This window comes from Colobus angolensis, unplaced genomic scaffold (assembly GCF_000951035.1).
Source record: "Colobus angolensis palliatus isolate OR3802 unplaced genomic scaffold, Cang.pa_1.0 Scaffold33, whole genome shotgun sequence".
Classification (NCBI taxonomy): domain Eukaryota; kingdom Metazoa; phylum Chordata; class Mammalia; order Primates; family Cercopithecidae; genus Colobus; species Colobus angolensis.
Window position 1 is genome coordinate 3,952,519 of NW_012116599.1, and position 15,122 is coordinate 3,967,640.

A 15,122-nucleotide genomic window follows, 5' to 3' on the forward strand; every position below is an offset into this window, starting at 1 on the left:
GCTAAAATTATTTTAACAGTACACTATGGGGTGATAATAATAATGGACTTACAAAACATCACTACTGTTATACTACCACCAAAAGTAACAGGATTAGGTTTCTTTCTGTGTGACCTGATCACAGTAAGAGATCAAAAAATAGCATAGCATAGCATGGGGGCCAGGGGAGCAAGGGGGAAGTGCCATTCTCAAAGCCTATTCCTGCTTTATGATTTAAGGGATACAAAGTGGAACTTTCTAATTCTTCAATAATTAACATATGCATATGTTTTAAAACTCTACTGATCTGCTTAATAAACTTTAAAAGAACATGATTATTTAGGGAAAAAAAACCCTCCCTTTTAAAACAAAAGCAGGCAGTAATTAAAAGCTAAGTTCTTTAGTTTCCTTGTCCTTCCCACTTACACTTAAATATATGTGTCGAATATTATTTAACTAAATGAACTATAAAGTACTATTTCCCATTTCAATTAAATATCAAAATTAGAATGTTTTTATAGGCATTTTCAGCAATACTTAAAAACTGATGTTAACAGTGATTCATCATACCAAACTAGTAAAATTCTCATTAAAATCTAAAACTTACTTGTTGCCTAGATGACAATTTAGGTATATTTCTACAGTTTTTCTAGAAGACTTAGTATTTTTTGAAGGCAAATAATCCTGATTCATATCAAGTAATGAAAATAAATTATTACTCTAAACCTCTCAATCTAGATATAAAAATGCGACTGCTTTTTAAAAGTGAAGGCAAATCACTGGTCCAATACTAATTTTTTAAATGACTTTAATAACATTTGTATATTTAACAAACCTCGAATGTTAATTTTCCCAGTCTTGATTTATCAGAAATAAAGATTATAGGTAATGGAATTTTGAAAAGGGGCTCACAGCTTTGTATGTTCTGAAATCAACTTACATTTTACTATTTTATGCAATATTTTCTCAAACCTAATTTTATAAATAAAATATGTAATTTTCCTAATGTTTAGTCCTTAGGGAAGACTATACTGGTGTAGTCTTCATATTTTCAAAGTTGCAGTTAGCAACTGAGAGAACATAAGTAATAAATCAAAGCTAGGATTTTTAACCTTTCTAACATGTGAGACAGGCAGAGAAACAGGAGAAATAATTTACCCAGGTCAACGCAAATCACAAATCAGCTCTAATACACTAACTTTAAGTTACATAATATGTTCAAACTATCAATATTTACCTTTTTAACTGGTCCATAAAATGTGGCATTGAGATCTGCAGAACCCATATGATGCTGGAGTGTGAGCTGTCGACCGCTGTGTTTGGCTAAGTAGAACCTTCAGCAAATCAAACCAGGTTTTAGCAAATCAAACAAACTTACACATTTGAAACTACAAACCACAGGATAACATCCCTTAAACATGTATATGTGTGTGTGTGTATATATATATACATATATGGACTTTAAAAGTTTAAGGAAACCTTAGGAATCAAGTTCAAGTACAACTTTCTACAGGAGAGACCTTGAGAGAGCCCTAAGTAACTCAGCTAGGTATTAAATGACGAAGGCAGCACACTAAATAATTTCTACTGTACACTCTGGCCCAACCTACTGCTGCTCAGCCCCTGCTGTTGTTAAGACCACCTTTCTCCACAGTAACCCAATAATCAATTTGTCCTAAGCCAGTAGTAGACATCGACAGTACAAAATATACTCCTATACTACAGTACAAAAAATACTCAATGCACTAATGCTGAACAAAGGGCATTTATAAAATATTCCTCTGAGAAACGTTTATGTAACTTTTTCTTACATATTAAAATTACAAAGGATAAACTCTCCCTTTGTTTTTGTTGTTCAAAACTAGTACTTTTTCTTGAATTTTTATATTTATGTTTTTTTTTGTCACTATCCACACCGTATTTTTTCAAAGCCTGAGCCACTCTGTAGTTCTTGCCCCAGTATAACAATCATCCCTTCACTCTTAAGAATTCCTTTTCCCTTGTCGTTTTGCCCTTCTACAGTTTGTAAAAAATGAGGACTTTGGGGAGGGAAAAAACTCAACATTTCTGTGAACTCAAGAGACTATAAGCAGTGCCTAAACCAGTAGGATTAGGCAAGTAAAACTAGTTGGACAGCAGATATTTCATGAACTCTTGCAACAGGGTGTATCTGTTCGCATGTCTAAAGGGTTATACTGATTCACTATTACAATAAGGATGATGCAGTTGACCAGGGTGAAGCAGGACTGTCCACAGGATTATGCGAATTGTGGTGGTGGAGACAGTATACAAGATTCATGGATTAAACACCTAGCTGCTTTCCTGGAAAATCGCCTATGTTCTAAAAGACAAATCTAGTTTTTATTTTTTTAATTTATGAAGCTACAAGTCAATAATATGCTAGTGCTTCTGGTTCAAAATGAAAGCAACTGGCTATGGTAATGTAGAGAAGACAGCTGGGATAGCACCAGAATGTTTGAGGCTTTTTAAGTTAAATTCTTAGCCACCTTGCCTTACAAAGATACATGTCAATATGCTGAATACTCAAAGATCCAGAATATGTGCTATTTAAAAATATATTATCTCCTGGATCAGCACCAAAAGTATCTTTCGTTTCTGTACAACCTACATCAAGTTTTTAAGTATAGGCAAGTCGACATTATTTCTGATGCAAGTCACAAACTCCACAGAAATCATTCAAGAAGATATAGTCAAACAACTTTCAAATACATTTTGACATCAAGGTCAGGCAATTCACCTGGAAGCACATCTTAATGAGTGCCAATGAATTTTCTGTAGTAAGATGTTTGATGTCAACCTTTTATTATGGGAATATTTTACATCCCACACAAAGAAGGCAGTGGTACTTGGAAACTTAAGACAATTGCTAGAATCATTAAGACTAAGGTGAAGAATTTGTACAGTGCCTTCCACGATTTCAAAGAGGTCGTGACAGACACTTGTCCTCCTGACAATATCAAATACAGTTTCTTCCCAGTTGTTTTTTCAGATCTGGTTCGAGGTTAACAGCTCACCAGCAGATGTTCTAGGGTATCTCTGTTGTCTCTGATCCCAGCAGCAAGATGCAAGGGGGTCAGGAGGCCTTTTGTTTGGTCACTGATAACTGATCTACACCATGCTGAAGAAATAAAGAAGCCACTCTGGTATTATTCCACTTATAAGCACCTTGCAGGAGTATCTAGCTATCCACAGTCACTGCAAAAACATCTGCCCCTTGCGCAATCAGCTCACAGACAATGTTTAAGTGTCCACCTTAGACTGCTCGATGAAGGGGGTGATATACTCATCTTCATCCCTAGCGTTCACACGAGTGGTCTTTTCACAAAGTAGTCTCCACACTGGGTAAATCATTTATTTTCAGCAGCCCAAAAAAGATATTTGCTTGGATCTTTTTGTTTTTTTCTTGCATATCAGTCTTGTTTTTTTCATCTTGCTCCTCTTCCTCATCAAAACTGCTATCTCAGAGCCTCTGAGTACTAGTGGGAATAAGGTATCCACATATTTCCAACAATGCGAGTTGGCTGAAGGGTTCAGAAAGTCCAAGGAATTCTCTGGGTCTGGTTTTCCATCACCATTTACTTTCTCTTTTTCCATTTTCACTACTGCTCTAAATAAAAGGCATTTCAAATGCCAGCATATAAACAATCTTTCTAGAAAACAATCTTTCTAGAGATAAATTATGCCTGCTTTACTTTATTCATCAAGATCCTATAGAGGGGGAAATTGCTGCATGCCAGGATAAATGCTCCTTTTGAACATGAGGTAATAAATGGAATACATTCATCCTCAATTATGGATATTAATGTTCAAATTCATTTTAATTTTGAACACTTATTTGTACATAGTAATACAAAGTCTGATTTTGATTTACCTTCTGAATATCTCAAAAGCATGTCTTGGTGCTGGTGGGATGTTGCACTTTGGTGTGGCTGACTGAGTGGGCCAATATCCTGTTGTGAGCACCCGGACTGTAAGATCAACACCACCTAAAGATACCTATGTAAAACAGAAAGAGATAATCCCCTCAAAATTAACTAGGATTTGCTTTCTGTTCTGTTTAGACATTGTGTTAGATTTACCAAAGCAGTTAGTTAGCTCCATGTCTAATATCTAACAAAAAAACATTTTATTTTTTCTTTTTTTTTGAGACGGAGTCTCGCTCGTTGCCCAGGCTGGAGTGCAATGGCACGATCTCGGCTCACTACAACCTCCGCCTCCCAGGTTCAAGCGCTTCTCCTGCCTCCTGAGTAGCTGGGATTACAGGCATGCCCACTACGCCTGGTTAATTTTGTATTTTTAGTAGAGACGGGGTTTCTCCATGTTGGTCAGGCTGGTCTCGAACTCCTGACCTCAGGTGATCTGCCCGCCTCGGCCTCCCAAAGTGCTGGGAGTACAGGCATGAGCCATCGCGCCCGGCAAAAAAACAGATTTTCTTAAATGTTAGACCCACCCAGTGTTTCCCGAATTTTAACTACTATGGCAAATAGTTATAATTATTGCTTATGATGTTAATTTAAAAACACTGACCAAAGAATAGTTTTTGGCACATGAATCAAGTCTTACTGTTATCACTGAGAACAGAAAAGTTTGGGCCTTTTCAAATAAAAGGTCAAGGGGGTCAATTATATCATTTTAGAGAAAATTCTAGCATAATATCCTTCATCTCAGTTTTAAAATATTTTTGCCATCTTAACACATATTTCTAATATTCCAGCACCTATTTCAACTAAAGTAACTAAAACTTTTGTGTTTTAACATGTAGCTCACATTCCAACAACCTCTGCATAGGACACTATAGATCCAGTGCTACAGAGCAGGTGCTCTATAAATATCTGTACAATGAATAACTACTTCTATGCTAATATCACTGTCACAATTATTTTCTTCTTTTAAACAAATTAAATTTTTAAGTAAACAACAAAGCACAACAAAAACTCTTAAAGATTAAATATTATCTTTATTATTGATATTCAGAATGTGTTATAAATCATTATTTCGTTTTTATCTTGCCTCAATGATTTAGTAATATAAATTTTTAAGGGGAGGAATCGGAGTTTATGAATATCAAGAAGCATTCTACCCTCATATTTCTTCACAAGTATCCACTAAATTATTACTTTAAGGAAACTGAAAATAAAAAACTTAGATGATGCAGAGAAGAGAGGATCACAGAAGAGACTCTTACATGGTGTACGGGGGAAGTGGAAAACTGTTTATACATTTGCAAGTTGGTTAGGGGAAGGGAGGGTAACAAAGTGGTCAGTCCATTCATCCCGTATCAATATGCATGGGATCTATCCCAATCATCTCTATAGTTTTCAATGTGTAAGATTAGTGGAAGAAAAAAATTTAAAAACTTACTATAGCAAACAAAAAATACAAGAAAATATATCAATATATTAGATTTAACTACACATTCCTAAACAATCTAAAAAAAAAAATCCACGATAATTGCACTACTCATTTCCTGTCCACCTGAAATTTGTCACAGACTTACATCTTTCCTCCTCTCGGCTCTTCTCAACTGTAAACACTGATACTTCTAAAGCAAATCATACAACTATTTACATTAAAGTCAGAATGTTTTCACAGAAATAAATGGTTATTCTACAGAATTAGGTACTTTCACATATCTGGTTTGCGAGACTATGAAACCAGTAGAAGTGATGATCTCATATTCAGGTATCAACAGAAAGACCCACAAATCTGTTAAATGGTTGTGACGCATTTTAACGATAGAGTGGTACGTGGTGATTTAAAAAATTTAAAAACTGTAATATTCCCTACCTTAAGATTAAGTTGAAAATCAGAGTAAAAAAATGAAACTAAATTCTGAATTTCATTAAATGCTCACAAAACGCCCATCAAACTCCAAAGCCATGGAAGTTCCAGCTCACCACCTTTGGGGAGTTATACCAAACACATTTATAATACATTAATTTCTTTGTTTTTATAGTCTCAGTTCACCTGCTACACACGCTTAGGATATAAGGCCCATTTAAGCTAAACTGACAGAGGAGAATGACAGTAGTGAGGTACAGGAAGGTCAGGTGACTATCCCAAGATGACACAATCTTGGGGTAAAGTGAAAAGAAGAATACTGAAACTTAGTAAACTTGTGTAAGCCCAATACTCTTTCCACAATTTATAACAGATTTGTATTATCTTTATTAACAACAGAATAATTCTCTTTATTAAATTGTCAGTGTATTCCTTCAAGTGGGAAGAAGAAACTAAATTTTCAAAGAATAAAAAATTTTAACATGAACATGGAAAAAGAGGTAACGTGAAGGAAAATAATTTAAGTACAGACAAAACACGTGTTGTCACTAATGACATTTAAAGAAACAACTGTCATCTGCTAAGTGGATGAAAATGCCCATTACAAAAGACTTTACATGAATATCTAAGTAGAAATTAATGCAGAATCTTACACCAGTTGCCTGTAGATGTTGCCTGAATTCATCCATCGTTGTGTTTGAGATGCTCATATCCCTAAACATTCCTTCCAGTTTTGACGTGAACTGACATCCACATTCAGTCTGTAGAGGAAAAACACAAATTTATACAAATAAATGGTAGATTTTTCTGTGAGGAAGTACTGAAAGAAAAACTATTTCACGTTATTGCTATCCCTGATAATCTTCTTGTAAATTTTTCCAGTAGTTGCTCTATGCCTGTGGTTAGCAAACTTCAGGTTTTTAAAACGCAAATTCTCAGATTCTTTCAGAGAGTCCAATTTACTCCCTGAAAGGTAGGGCCCAGAACTCTGTTTTTAACTAGCATCTCAGGTGATTCAGGTGCAAGTATTCTATGGACCACATTTTGCGAAAAAGAACTACATGGCAAAAGCCTCTTTGTTTCCCTTTTACTAATCTTCCCCTCTAGGCCTCCATGAATGTATCCTGACACATCAACAGAAATTCTAGCAAACTATGAATGTCCCTGAACTTGAACAAATGTTAGTGTAGTCTGTGTTCTTCTCCAAAACAATCTACCTTTACTTCTAGAAATAAACACTTAATAATCAACCAAATAATTTCCAATCACATGTTGTCAGTACACAACCATGATAAACGTCAGTTAGGTGCACTCTATTCCATCTAAAACATATCTTACCTTTAACTTAGATATCATGTTTTTTTCAGAGTCATCAGAAACACTTTTATTTGTGAGAAGTCTCCTTGCCAAGTGTTGTTTATAATAACGTTCAAATACATCTTTTTCTTGCATAAACCTAAAAAGGACCATTGCTTTATCCAATATTGTTTCTACTTCTTGCTCTGTTAGCTGCAAAATTAAGATGATTTAACAATTACACAATTTTAGTTCTACAAAAGTAGTACTACAGTTCATTTACAGCTTAAAAACACTATTGTTTGAAAACACAGGTATTTGATTGACATATATCAGAAAAAGGGACATGGTTTGGCGAAGTGTCGCCTAATTCACATAGTAGCATCATTCTTACATTCTCATTTAGTGCATCATGAATGAGGGGTTGGAGTGAATTCTATTCCATAGAGGGCTACCACTGAATTGGAGGGATAAGGTTATATAGCACTGGGTTAAGGGATGACTGAGAACAGATGAAATGAAATTTTAGTCACAGAGATTATTTTATGAAGGCTTTGCATATGCAGGCAAAAACTTAGCCAAAAGATGGAATTTTTCATTTAAGCTCACAGCCGAAATTGTGCAAACACAAGGCAATAATTTGTTATAATCCAAACAGTAAAAAGGCCATTGCTCTTACTTTATTTTTCATTTCTATTTTGTTTTTTTTTTGAGATGGGAGTTTCATGCCTGTTGCCCAGGCTGTAGTGCAATGGCACCATCTTGGCTCACTGCAACCTCTGCCTCCCGGGTTCAAGCTATTCTCCTGCCTCAGCCTCCCGAGTAGCTGGGATTACAGACATGCACCACCACACCCAGCTAATTTTGTATTTTTAGTAGAGACGGGGTTTCTCCATGTTGGTCAGGCTGGTCTCGAACTCCCGACCTCAGGTGATCTGCCTGCCTCGGCCTCCCAAAGTGCTGGGATTACAAGCTGAGTCACTGCGCCCGGCTGCCCTTACTTTTAAATAAGGGTAAAAGGATTCTGTGGCAGGCTATATTAATATATTTAGAAAAATGGAAGACTAAATGAATGAGTAAATTAATAGACTTCTCTATTCTGTGCATCCTTAGTGATTCTGTTTCCTTACTGCAGCTACTGCCTGTAAAACCTGTGACAACATGTGGCTTCTCCCTTTGGTGTCACAAATTCCAACATGAAGTCAAAAGAGACCAATTCAGATGTGAGCAAAACATGCTTCAGTTGATTTTCCACGCTGTCGTGAGCTCCCCGGGTTCCAGAGATATATCATAAAGTCTTGAAATTAAGCTACACTAACTATTTTCTGAGATCTACTTTATTTATGCCTTAACATTCTTGGTATCCACTTACTGTTTAACATACAACCTCCAGAACCAGATGAAAGCAAACAACACTCTGTACTACTAGAAAGTTTTCTAGTTATCTTCAGCATGCCTAACCCTCAGTCACAAAAATGACTGTTTAAAACCAACTACAGCTGTGTAGTTGTTCAGGTTTTTTTTTTTGAGACGGAGTTTCACTATTGTTGTCCAGGCTGGAGTGCAATGGTGCCATCTTGGCTCACTGCAACCTCTGCCTCCTGGGTTCAAGTGATTCTCCTGCCTCAGCCTCCCGAGTACCTGGGATTACAGGCATCCAACACCACGCCCAGCTAATTTCGTATTTTTAGTAGAGACGGGGTTTCACCAAGTTGGTCAGGCTGGTCTCGAACTCCCGAACTCAGGTGCTCTGCTCACCTTGGCCTCACAAAGTGCTGGGATTACAGGCATGAGCCACCACACCTGGACAGTTGTTCAGTTTTTTTGAGACAAAGTCTTGCTCTGTCGCCCAGGGTGGAGTGCAGTAGTGTGATCATACCTCACTGCAGCCTTCAATTCCTGAGCTCAAGTGATTCTCTGCCTCAGCCTCTGAGACAACAGGTGTATACCACTATGTGCCACTAATTTTTTTCTTTTTTGTCGAGATGGAGTCTCACTATGTTAACAAGGCTAATTTCAAACTCCTGGCCTCAAGATATCCTCCTGTCTTGGCCTCCCCAAATGCTGGGATTACAGGCATGAGCCACCAAGCCCGTCCAGTTGCTTGTTTTTGAAGCCAATTACACATTAAGTGAAATGTCTAACTACTTTTGAGCATGTCAAGTATTTCAAACTATTTTTTAATACACAATGGCACACATTTAAGCACAGCAATGGGTCATGCTTAATTTTTATCTGTGAAATGTCCTAATTTTGCATGTAATTGTGTATCTTTAAATAAAATTAAATGTTATTTTCAAATGCATTACTACTTACCCCTTTGACTCCCTTTTTCAGCTTATCATCAATAAATAATGAGAGGTATTCAGGAGACCTGGAGTTGAGGTTGAGAAAATACTCAAAGTCACCCGCAATAGTTTGTTTAAAGAGCCGGTCATTGTTGAATGATTCCAGGAGGAAGCGATCGAACCTACTCTTCAGATCCAATAAGCCCTTAGAAATAAAAACAAAATTTAGGACACATTATAATAATTTTTCCATAAATAATACACGTATGACCATGTATGTTTATCTTAACTTTGCTGGTAATAAACATGTATGTTCATTTTTAAACTTACAGCTTTGATATTATTTAAGCCTATATCTAAGCCTCTATTAAAAATGTCAATGACAGAAGTATTATAACTTCCATATATGTATTAACACAATGCAAACGAACCAAAGAACCTCCTCACTGCTTCCCATTCTCCTGTCTTCACAGAATGGGTTAGTCAGGGAAAAAATTAGCTTAAAAAATGTACCAAAAAAGCTGATTATATTAAAACACAAAAACATGGCATATAATTTATTCATAGTACTACTTGAAAACAAAACATTTTCAAACAAAAAATAAACTGTTGTTTATTCCAATATACTACAGTATAGAAACACTAAGGCATACCAAAGAACCTCACATTCACTATTGAGACTATTGAAACAAGGTCTTCATCAGAGAAGTTAAATGAAAAGTAGCAGTTGAATTTTAGCTCCCTGATATAAATATGCGCACCTTGCAAAATCCTAAAATACTTAAGATAATTACAACTATTAATTTACTACTGGGACAATTAAGTTGAAAATACACAATACAGAGCATGGTAAAAATGGCCTTTTTAGCACTTGTCAAAATGCCTTTATCATAAACGTAGAGCATCTTCTGGGTTTACTTACCTGGATATAGTCAACGGGATTCTTTCCTTCTCCTTCTTCAGAAACAAGAGCTTTACCTTGCTCCCTCAAATAGGAACTCATACACTCACACATTGTTTTCAAACCATTTGGCACACGACTAAATAACTTGTACATGCAACCAAGATCTACAAATCAGAAAACACAAATTGGCTACATTAAAGAAAAAAACACGAATCTGTGTTCACGCTATAATACTTAGAGAAGCTTATTTCTCCATTACCCCCATTTGCTGACCACATGACTATTAAAAATATACATGTATCAAAATGAAAACATGAAAAAGTAGGCTAGTTAATGGTTATTGTTGTAATTTATAAAACACAACTTTTAGACAAGATGCTTTGAAAGTATCAGTTAAATGTCCTAGCAAATTTAAATTTACATGGAAGAAGAGATGCCAAAAACCATAACAAACAATGTCACAAAAACATGGCAACTGCAGTTCTGAGTTCATAAATACTTCATCCTACATAACTCTAATGCAGATCTAATGACACTACAAAATGTTTACAAAAAGGGTCACTAATTAAGATATAATTGGTAGTCCCTGTAATGAGGAAGAAATTTTAAAACCAATTTAAGTCTTGTGGGTATTTCCAAAGGTTTAACTGATAATCATGAAAACAAATCAAATGAACTATACTAAGATTTACTTCATTACACCTCAGGTAAAGTTTTTATGAAATGTATAATATAAACACCACTTCTTAAATATTTTCTTCAGAGCAATCGCTAATGTTTCCCAGGTGGCATCCTAAGCCAGTATCTGTACTTCAAAATTTGGTCTATCTCACTACACTTTTTAAATTTAGAATGAAAACTCTGGATCCTATCCATTTTTCAATATCATTTTTCACAAGACTAAAATACAGATTTTAAAATACAGTTTTTCCATATGTCTAGTGTTTCTTTGCAATAACAACTTACTGGGAGAACACAGTGTCAGAACTTTACAATGATAATTTTAGAAGTTTTACAATCAATAACTTTTAAAAATGGAGTTAGAGTTTCTAGATCAGAGGCTGACCAATGTTTTTTCTGTAAAGCATCAGATAATAAACATTTCTAAATGTGAGCCATAGATCTCTGACTTAACTACTCTACTCTGACACTGTAGCAAGTATTTATATAAATTTTCTGACACTGTAGCAAATTTATATAAATTTTCATGCGTAATTAAATACTCGATTTTTTTTTTTTAAACCAAACTGGTAGTGCATCAGATTTGGTGGACAGGCCCTAATTTGCCTACCTTGGTCTACAGTTCTAAGAGTAGTTCAGAGCTTAAACTAAAGTTGTATGTATTTTTAAAATATTTCAAACCAAGTTTGACAAAGTTTTACTAAACTTTATTTCAGTGACTTTCAGCAGCAAATTAGTTTCCATTAATAATATATGTCCATAGTAACCTACACATGGCAATTTTATAGCTTCTCACATGCTTTTTAAAACAGGTATTACAAATGCAACAACAATGTATGGACACATACTACAGTAAACGTGGCACACCAAATACCTCTAACAAAATGGTTCGCAACTTGTCTATTTCATTTTTTTGTTGTAAGTTTTGCTTAGATATTACATGTTGTGTATTTAGTTGTACATAAATTACTACAATTTCATTGTATTTAAATGTCAGGGTAAAGGGAATGTAAAAGAGTAAATGATAATCTGGCATTCAAAAATTAAATATTATTATTTCTATATACACTTAATAAAATAGTTAAGATACCAGCTGGGAGCAGTGGCTCACGCCTGTAATCCCAGCACTCTGGGAGGCCAAGATGGGTGGATCATGAAGTCAGGAGACTGAGAGCATCCTGGCTAACATGGTGAAACCCCATCTCTATCAAAAATACAAAAAATTAGCCGGGCGTGGTGGCAGGCGCTTGCAGTACCAGCTACTCGGGAGGCTGAGGCAGGAAAATGGCATGAACCCAGGAGGCAGAGCTTGCAATGAGCTGAGATCGTGCCACTGCACTCCAGCCTGGGTGACAGAGCAAGACTCCATCTCAAAAAAAAAAAAAAAAAAGATACCATTTGAACTTAATTTCATAGTGCTATCTGCATCTAATAACAATCCAATTTATCCTCTATTCACAATGAGAAAACTGTTTCTCATTTTCTGATTTATGAGAATTTGGCTTCATAATGGTGAAGTTGCCTCTGATATATTCTCAACAAGAGCAACTTTTTTCCAAGAGCGGGGTCTACCACAATTAAGACCTTTTGCCACACTAGGTTTCTAGTGGAAGCTCAGAAAAACTGAAGACAACATTTCCCCTTTTATTTAAGACAGCATCTCCCTCTGCAACCCAGGCTGGAGTGCAGTGGCACGATCTTGGCTCATTGCAGCCTTGACCTCCCTGGCCAGATTCAAATGATCCTCTCACCTCAACCTCCCAAGTGGCTGGAACTATAGGCATGTGCCATCATGCCCAGCTAATTTTTGTATTTCTCATGGAGACAGGGTTTCACCAATTTGAACTCCTGAGCTGAAGCGATCCACCCGCTTCAGCCTCCCAAAAGTACTGAGATTACAGGCGTTTGTCACACTGCCCAGACAAAAACAGGATTTTAAAATTTAATTTAGAATCACAGATAGCTACTGTGTTGTTGGAAACCTAAGGTACTAAATAAAGGTGAACCCTGGTGAGTACTATTATGATATTCCTTCATTCACGTTAAGTGCCTGCCATGATAGGCATACCTGACACCTTTTACATATATCTCCACACAAGTTACAGAGATGCTGTAATTCAGGTATGCTCAACAACCTCTCCATCAAACATTTCCTAGCCCCTCATCTCCAGCCCATTTAATCATCCCTCCCTACATGCCCCTAAGGTAGGTAAGAAAGCATTCATTCAATACCTAAACGGTACATTACATAATTTATCAATACTCATTTTGTTTAAGCAGGGCAAATGCTTTGCATGAAGTCCTAGTCTACCAGAGACCATTTAGAGAAGGGTCATCAAATTAGAACCCGTGGGGCAAATAAGCCTGCCACCTATTTATGTACATACAGCTCATGAACTAAGGATGGTTTTCACATTTTTAATCGCTGAGGAAAAACTGTAAAGGATATTATTTAGTGACACATAAAAATTATACGAAATTTACGTTTCAGGGCCCATAAATAAAGTCTTATAGAAACACAGGCTTATTCATTTGTTATTGTCTATGACTATTTTCTCACTATGACTGCATGGCTCACAAGCCATTTTATTCAACAAGAACAAAAAAGGCTTGCCAACCCGACTTAGACCTTAATTTCAGAAAACACGGCAAACATACTAGATGACTTGTTTTTTTTTTTTTTTTTTTTGCTTTTACAAAAAAAGGTTTAACAGAATTGTCTTTTAAAAAGGAAGTCTCTCTAGTTTTAGGTTTTTTTTTTTTTTAATTACATATAGCTTTTCAGGGATTTATCATATATACAAAAATTTAACAATTTTAAAACACAAGGTAAGGATTCCACTAGAGATAAACGTGGCTCAACTTCCCACCAAGCTTTCTTTTTCCCTTCTCTTGTATCCTCCTTCTCTTCATAATTCTCTGTTAAAAAACTTTTTTTCATTCCCTACATAGCTCATGACCCCAAGAGGCAATACGTATTTCTTTTACTAAAAAGAAGTGGATAAAATATTGCTCAGATTTCAACTACGAAGCAGGAGAACAAGGGACCATGTTTTTTTATTTTCTAATACCATATCAGTGATAAAGGCAAAGTTTTAAATCAAAGCATCAGAAACTAAGAATAGAGGATATGGTTATTGTTCTTTTAACTTGTAATTTCTTCTAGGATACTTATCACAATTTTTTTTTTACCCCAGGGAAATAAAGATAAATAGCTACAAAAAAAATGTTAGTTATCTCAATAATGTTTTTTACTTTTACGCACTCCTCCTTCCTCCTTTTCCATTCTGTAACTTCAGTGTTCCCCAAAACAATCTAATTTATCTAAGTGTATCAATATGGAAGACACAAATATTTTTGCATTTTCGGCACCCTATCACAACTAAATCCCAAAGGAAAGTCTACAAAAATCTAAGGTGGAAATTTAAGATTTTAAGAGAATCACAAAACCCCACGAGTATGTAGGAATAAAGAGAGCCCACATCCTTTGGTATATGACAAGTACAGGAATGAACGAGGAGCTCACTGGGCTCACCAGTACTGTTACACCTTTTATCTTCTGGATTATGAAAAACATAAAATGAGACTTAAAGACAGGAAATGCTCAATTCATTAGAAATATCTAAATCTTCATTGGTAAGACAGTATCAAGCTTGGAAATCCCACCCAGGTTAACAGCGGAGACAAATTAACATACACACAACTCCTTGAAAACTGATACCTGCTTTAAATGTAGGAAAGTTTTAAAAATATCGATAAGGCAGAATAAGGATTTAATTATTTTTCAATCGGTAACACTTACCTTCTGTCTTTCCATTTTTCAACATATGTACTAGCCCAGAATTCTCCATTTCTACTATAGTCTTCATGTGCTTGGAAATGAGTTCCCTCTCAACCACCTTCACAATTGGTTCTTCCGTTGATTTGTCAAGGCAGTGCATCACTCGTTCTATCTCTTCATTAATTCTAGCTTCTACTTTCTTTATATATACTGAAGCACTATTTTCTGCTAAAAATTTCTGGCTTTCCATCTGCAATTTAAAAATGTAATTTTTTGAATATAGAAGAAAAAGGTGTTTTTGCTTTTAGCTGGGTTTCTATAATGTTTATAATAAATCAGCCTACGTAAAATAAGTACTAACAGGATTTTGTGTAATTTCTCATTACAAAGA

General features: G+C 35.6%; 1 protein-coding gene across 3 annotated transcripts in view; it reads right to left on the minus strand.

Annotated features, from left to right (window-relative positions):
• CUL3 (cullin 3) overlaps positions 1 to 15,122 on the minus strand; it is a 93,365-nt gene that overhangs the window by 18,473 nt on the left and 59,770 nt on the right. For all 3 annotated transcript variants that reach the window (XM_011951919.1, XM_011951920.1, XM_011951918.1), the window contains exons 6-12: positions 14,753 to 14,981; positions 10,288 to 10,433; positions 9,394 to 9,570; positions 7,120 to 7,290; positions 6,435 to 6,542; positions 3,872 to 3,996; positions 1,217 to 1,313 (exon numbers count right to left, since the gene is read on the minus strand). In XM_011951919.1, coding sequence (XP_011807309.1) covers positions 1,217 to 1,313; positions 3,872 to 3,996; positions 6,435 to 6,542; positions 7,120 to 7,290; positions 9,394 to 9,570; positions 10,288 to 10,433; positions 14,753 to 14,981 — 1,053 coding nt within the window. The remainder of the gene's footprint in view (positions 1 to 1,216; positions 1,314 to 3,871; positions 3,997 to 6,434; positions 6,543 to 7,119; positions 7,291 to 9,393; positions 9,571 to 10,287; positions 10,434 to 14,752; positions 14,982 to 15,122) is intronic.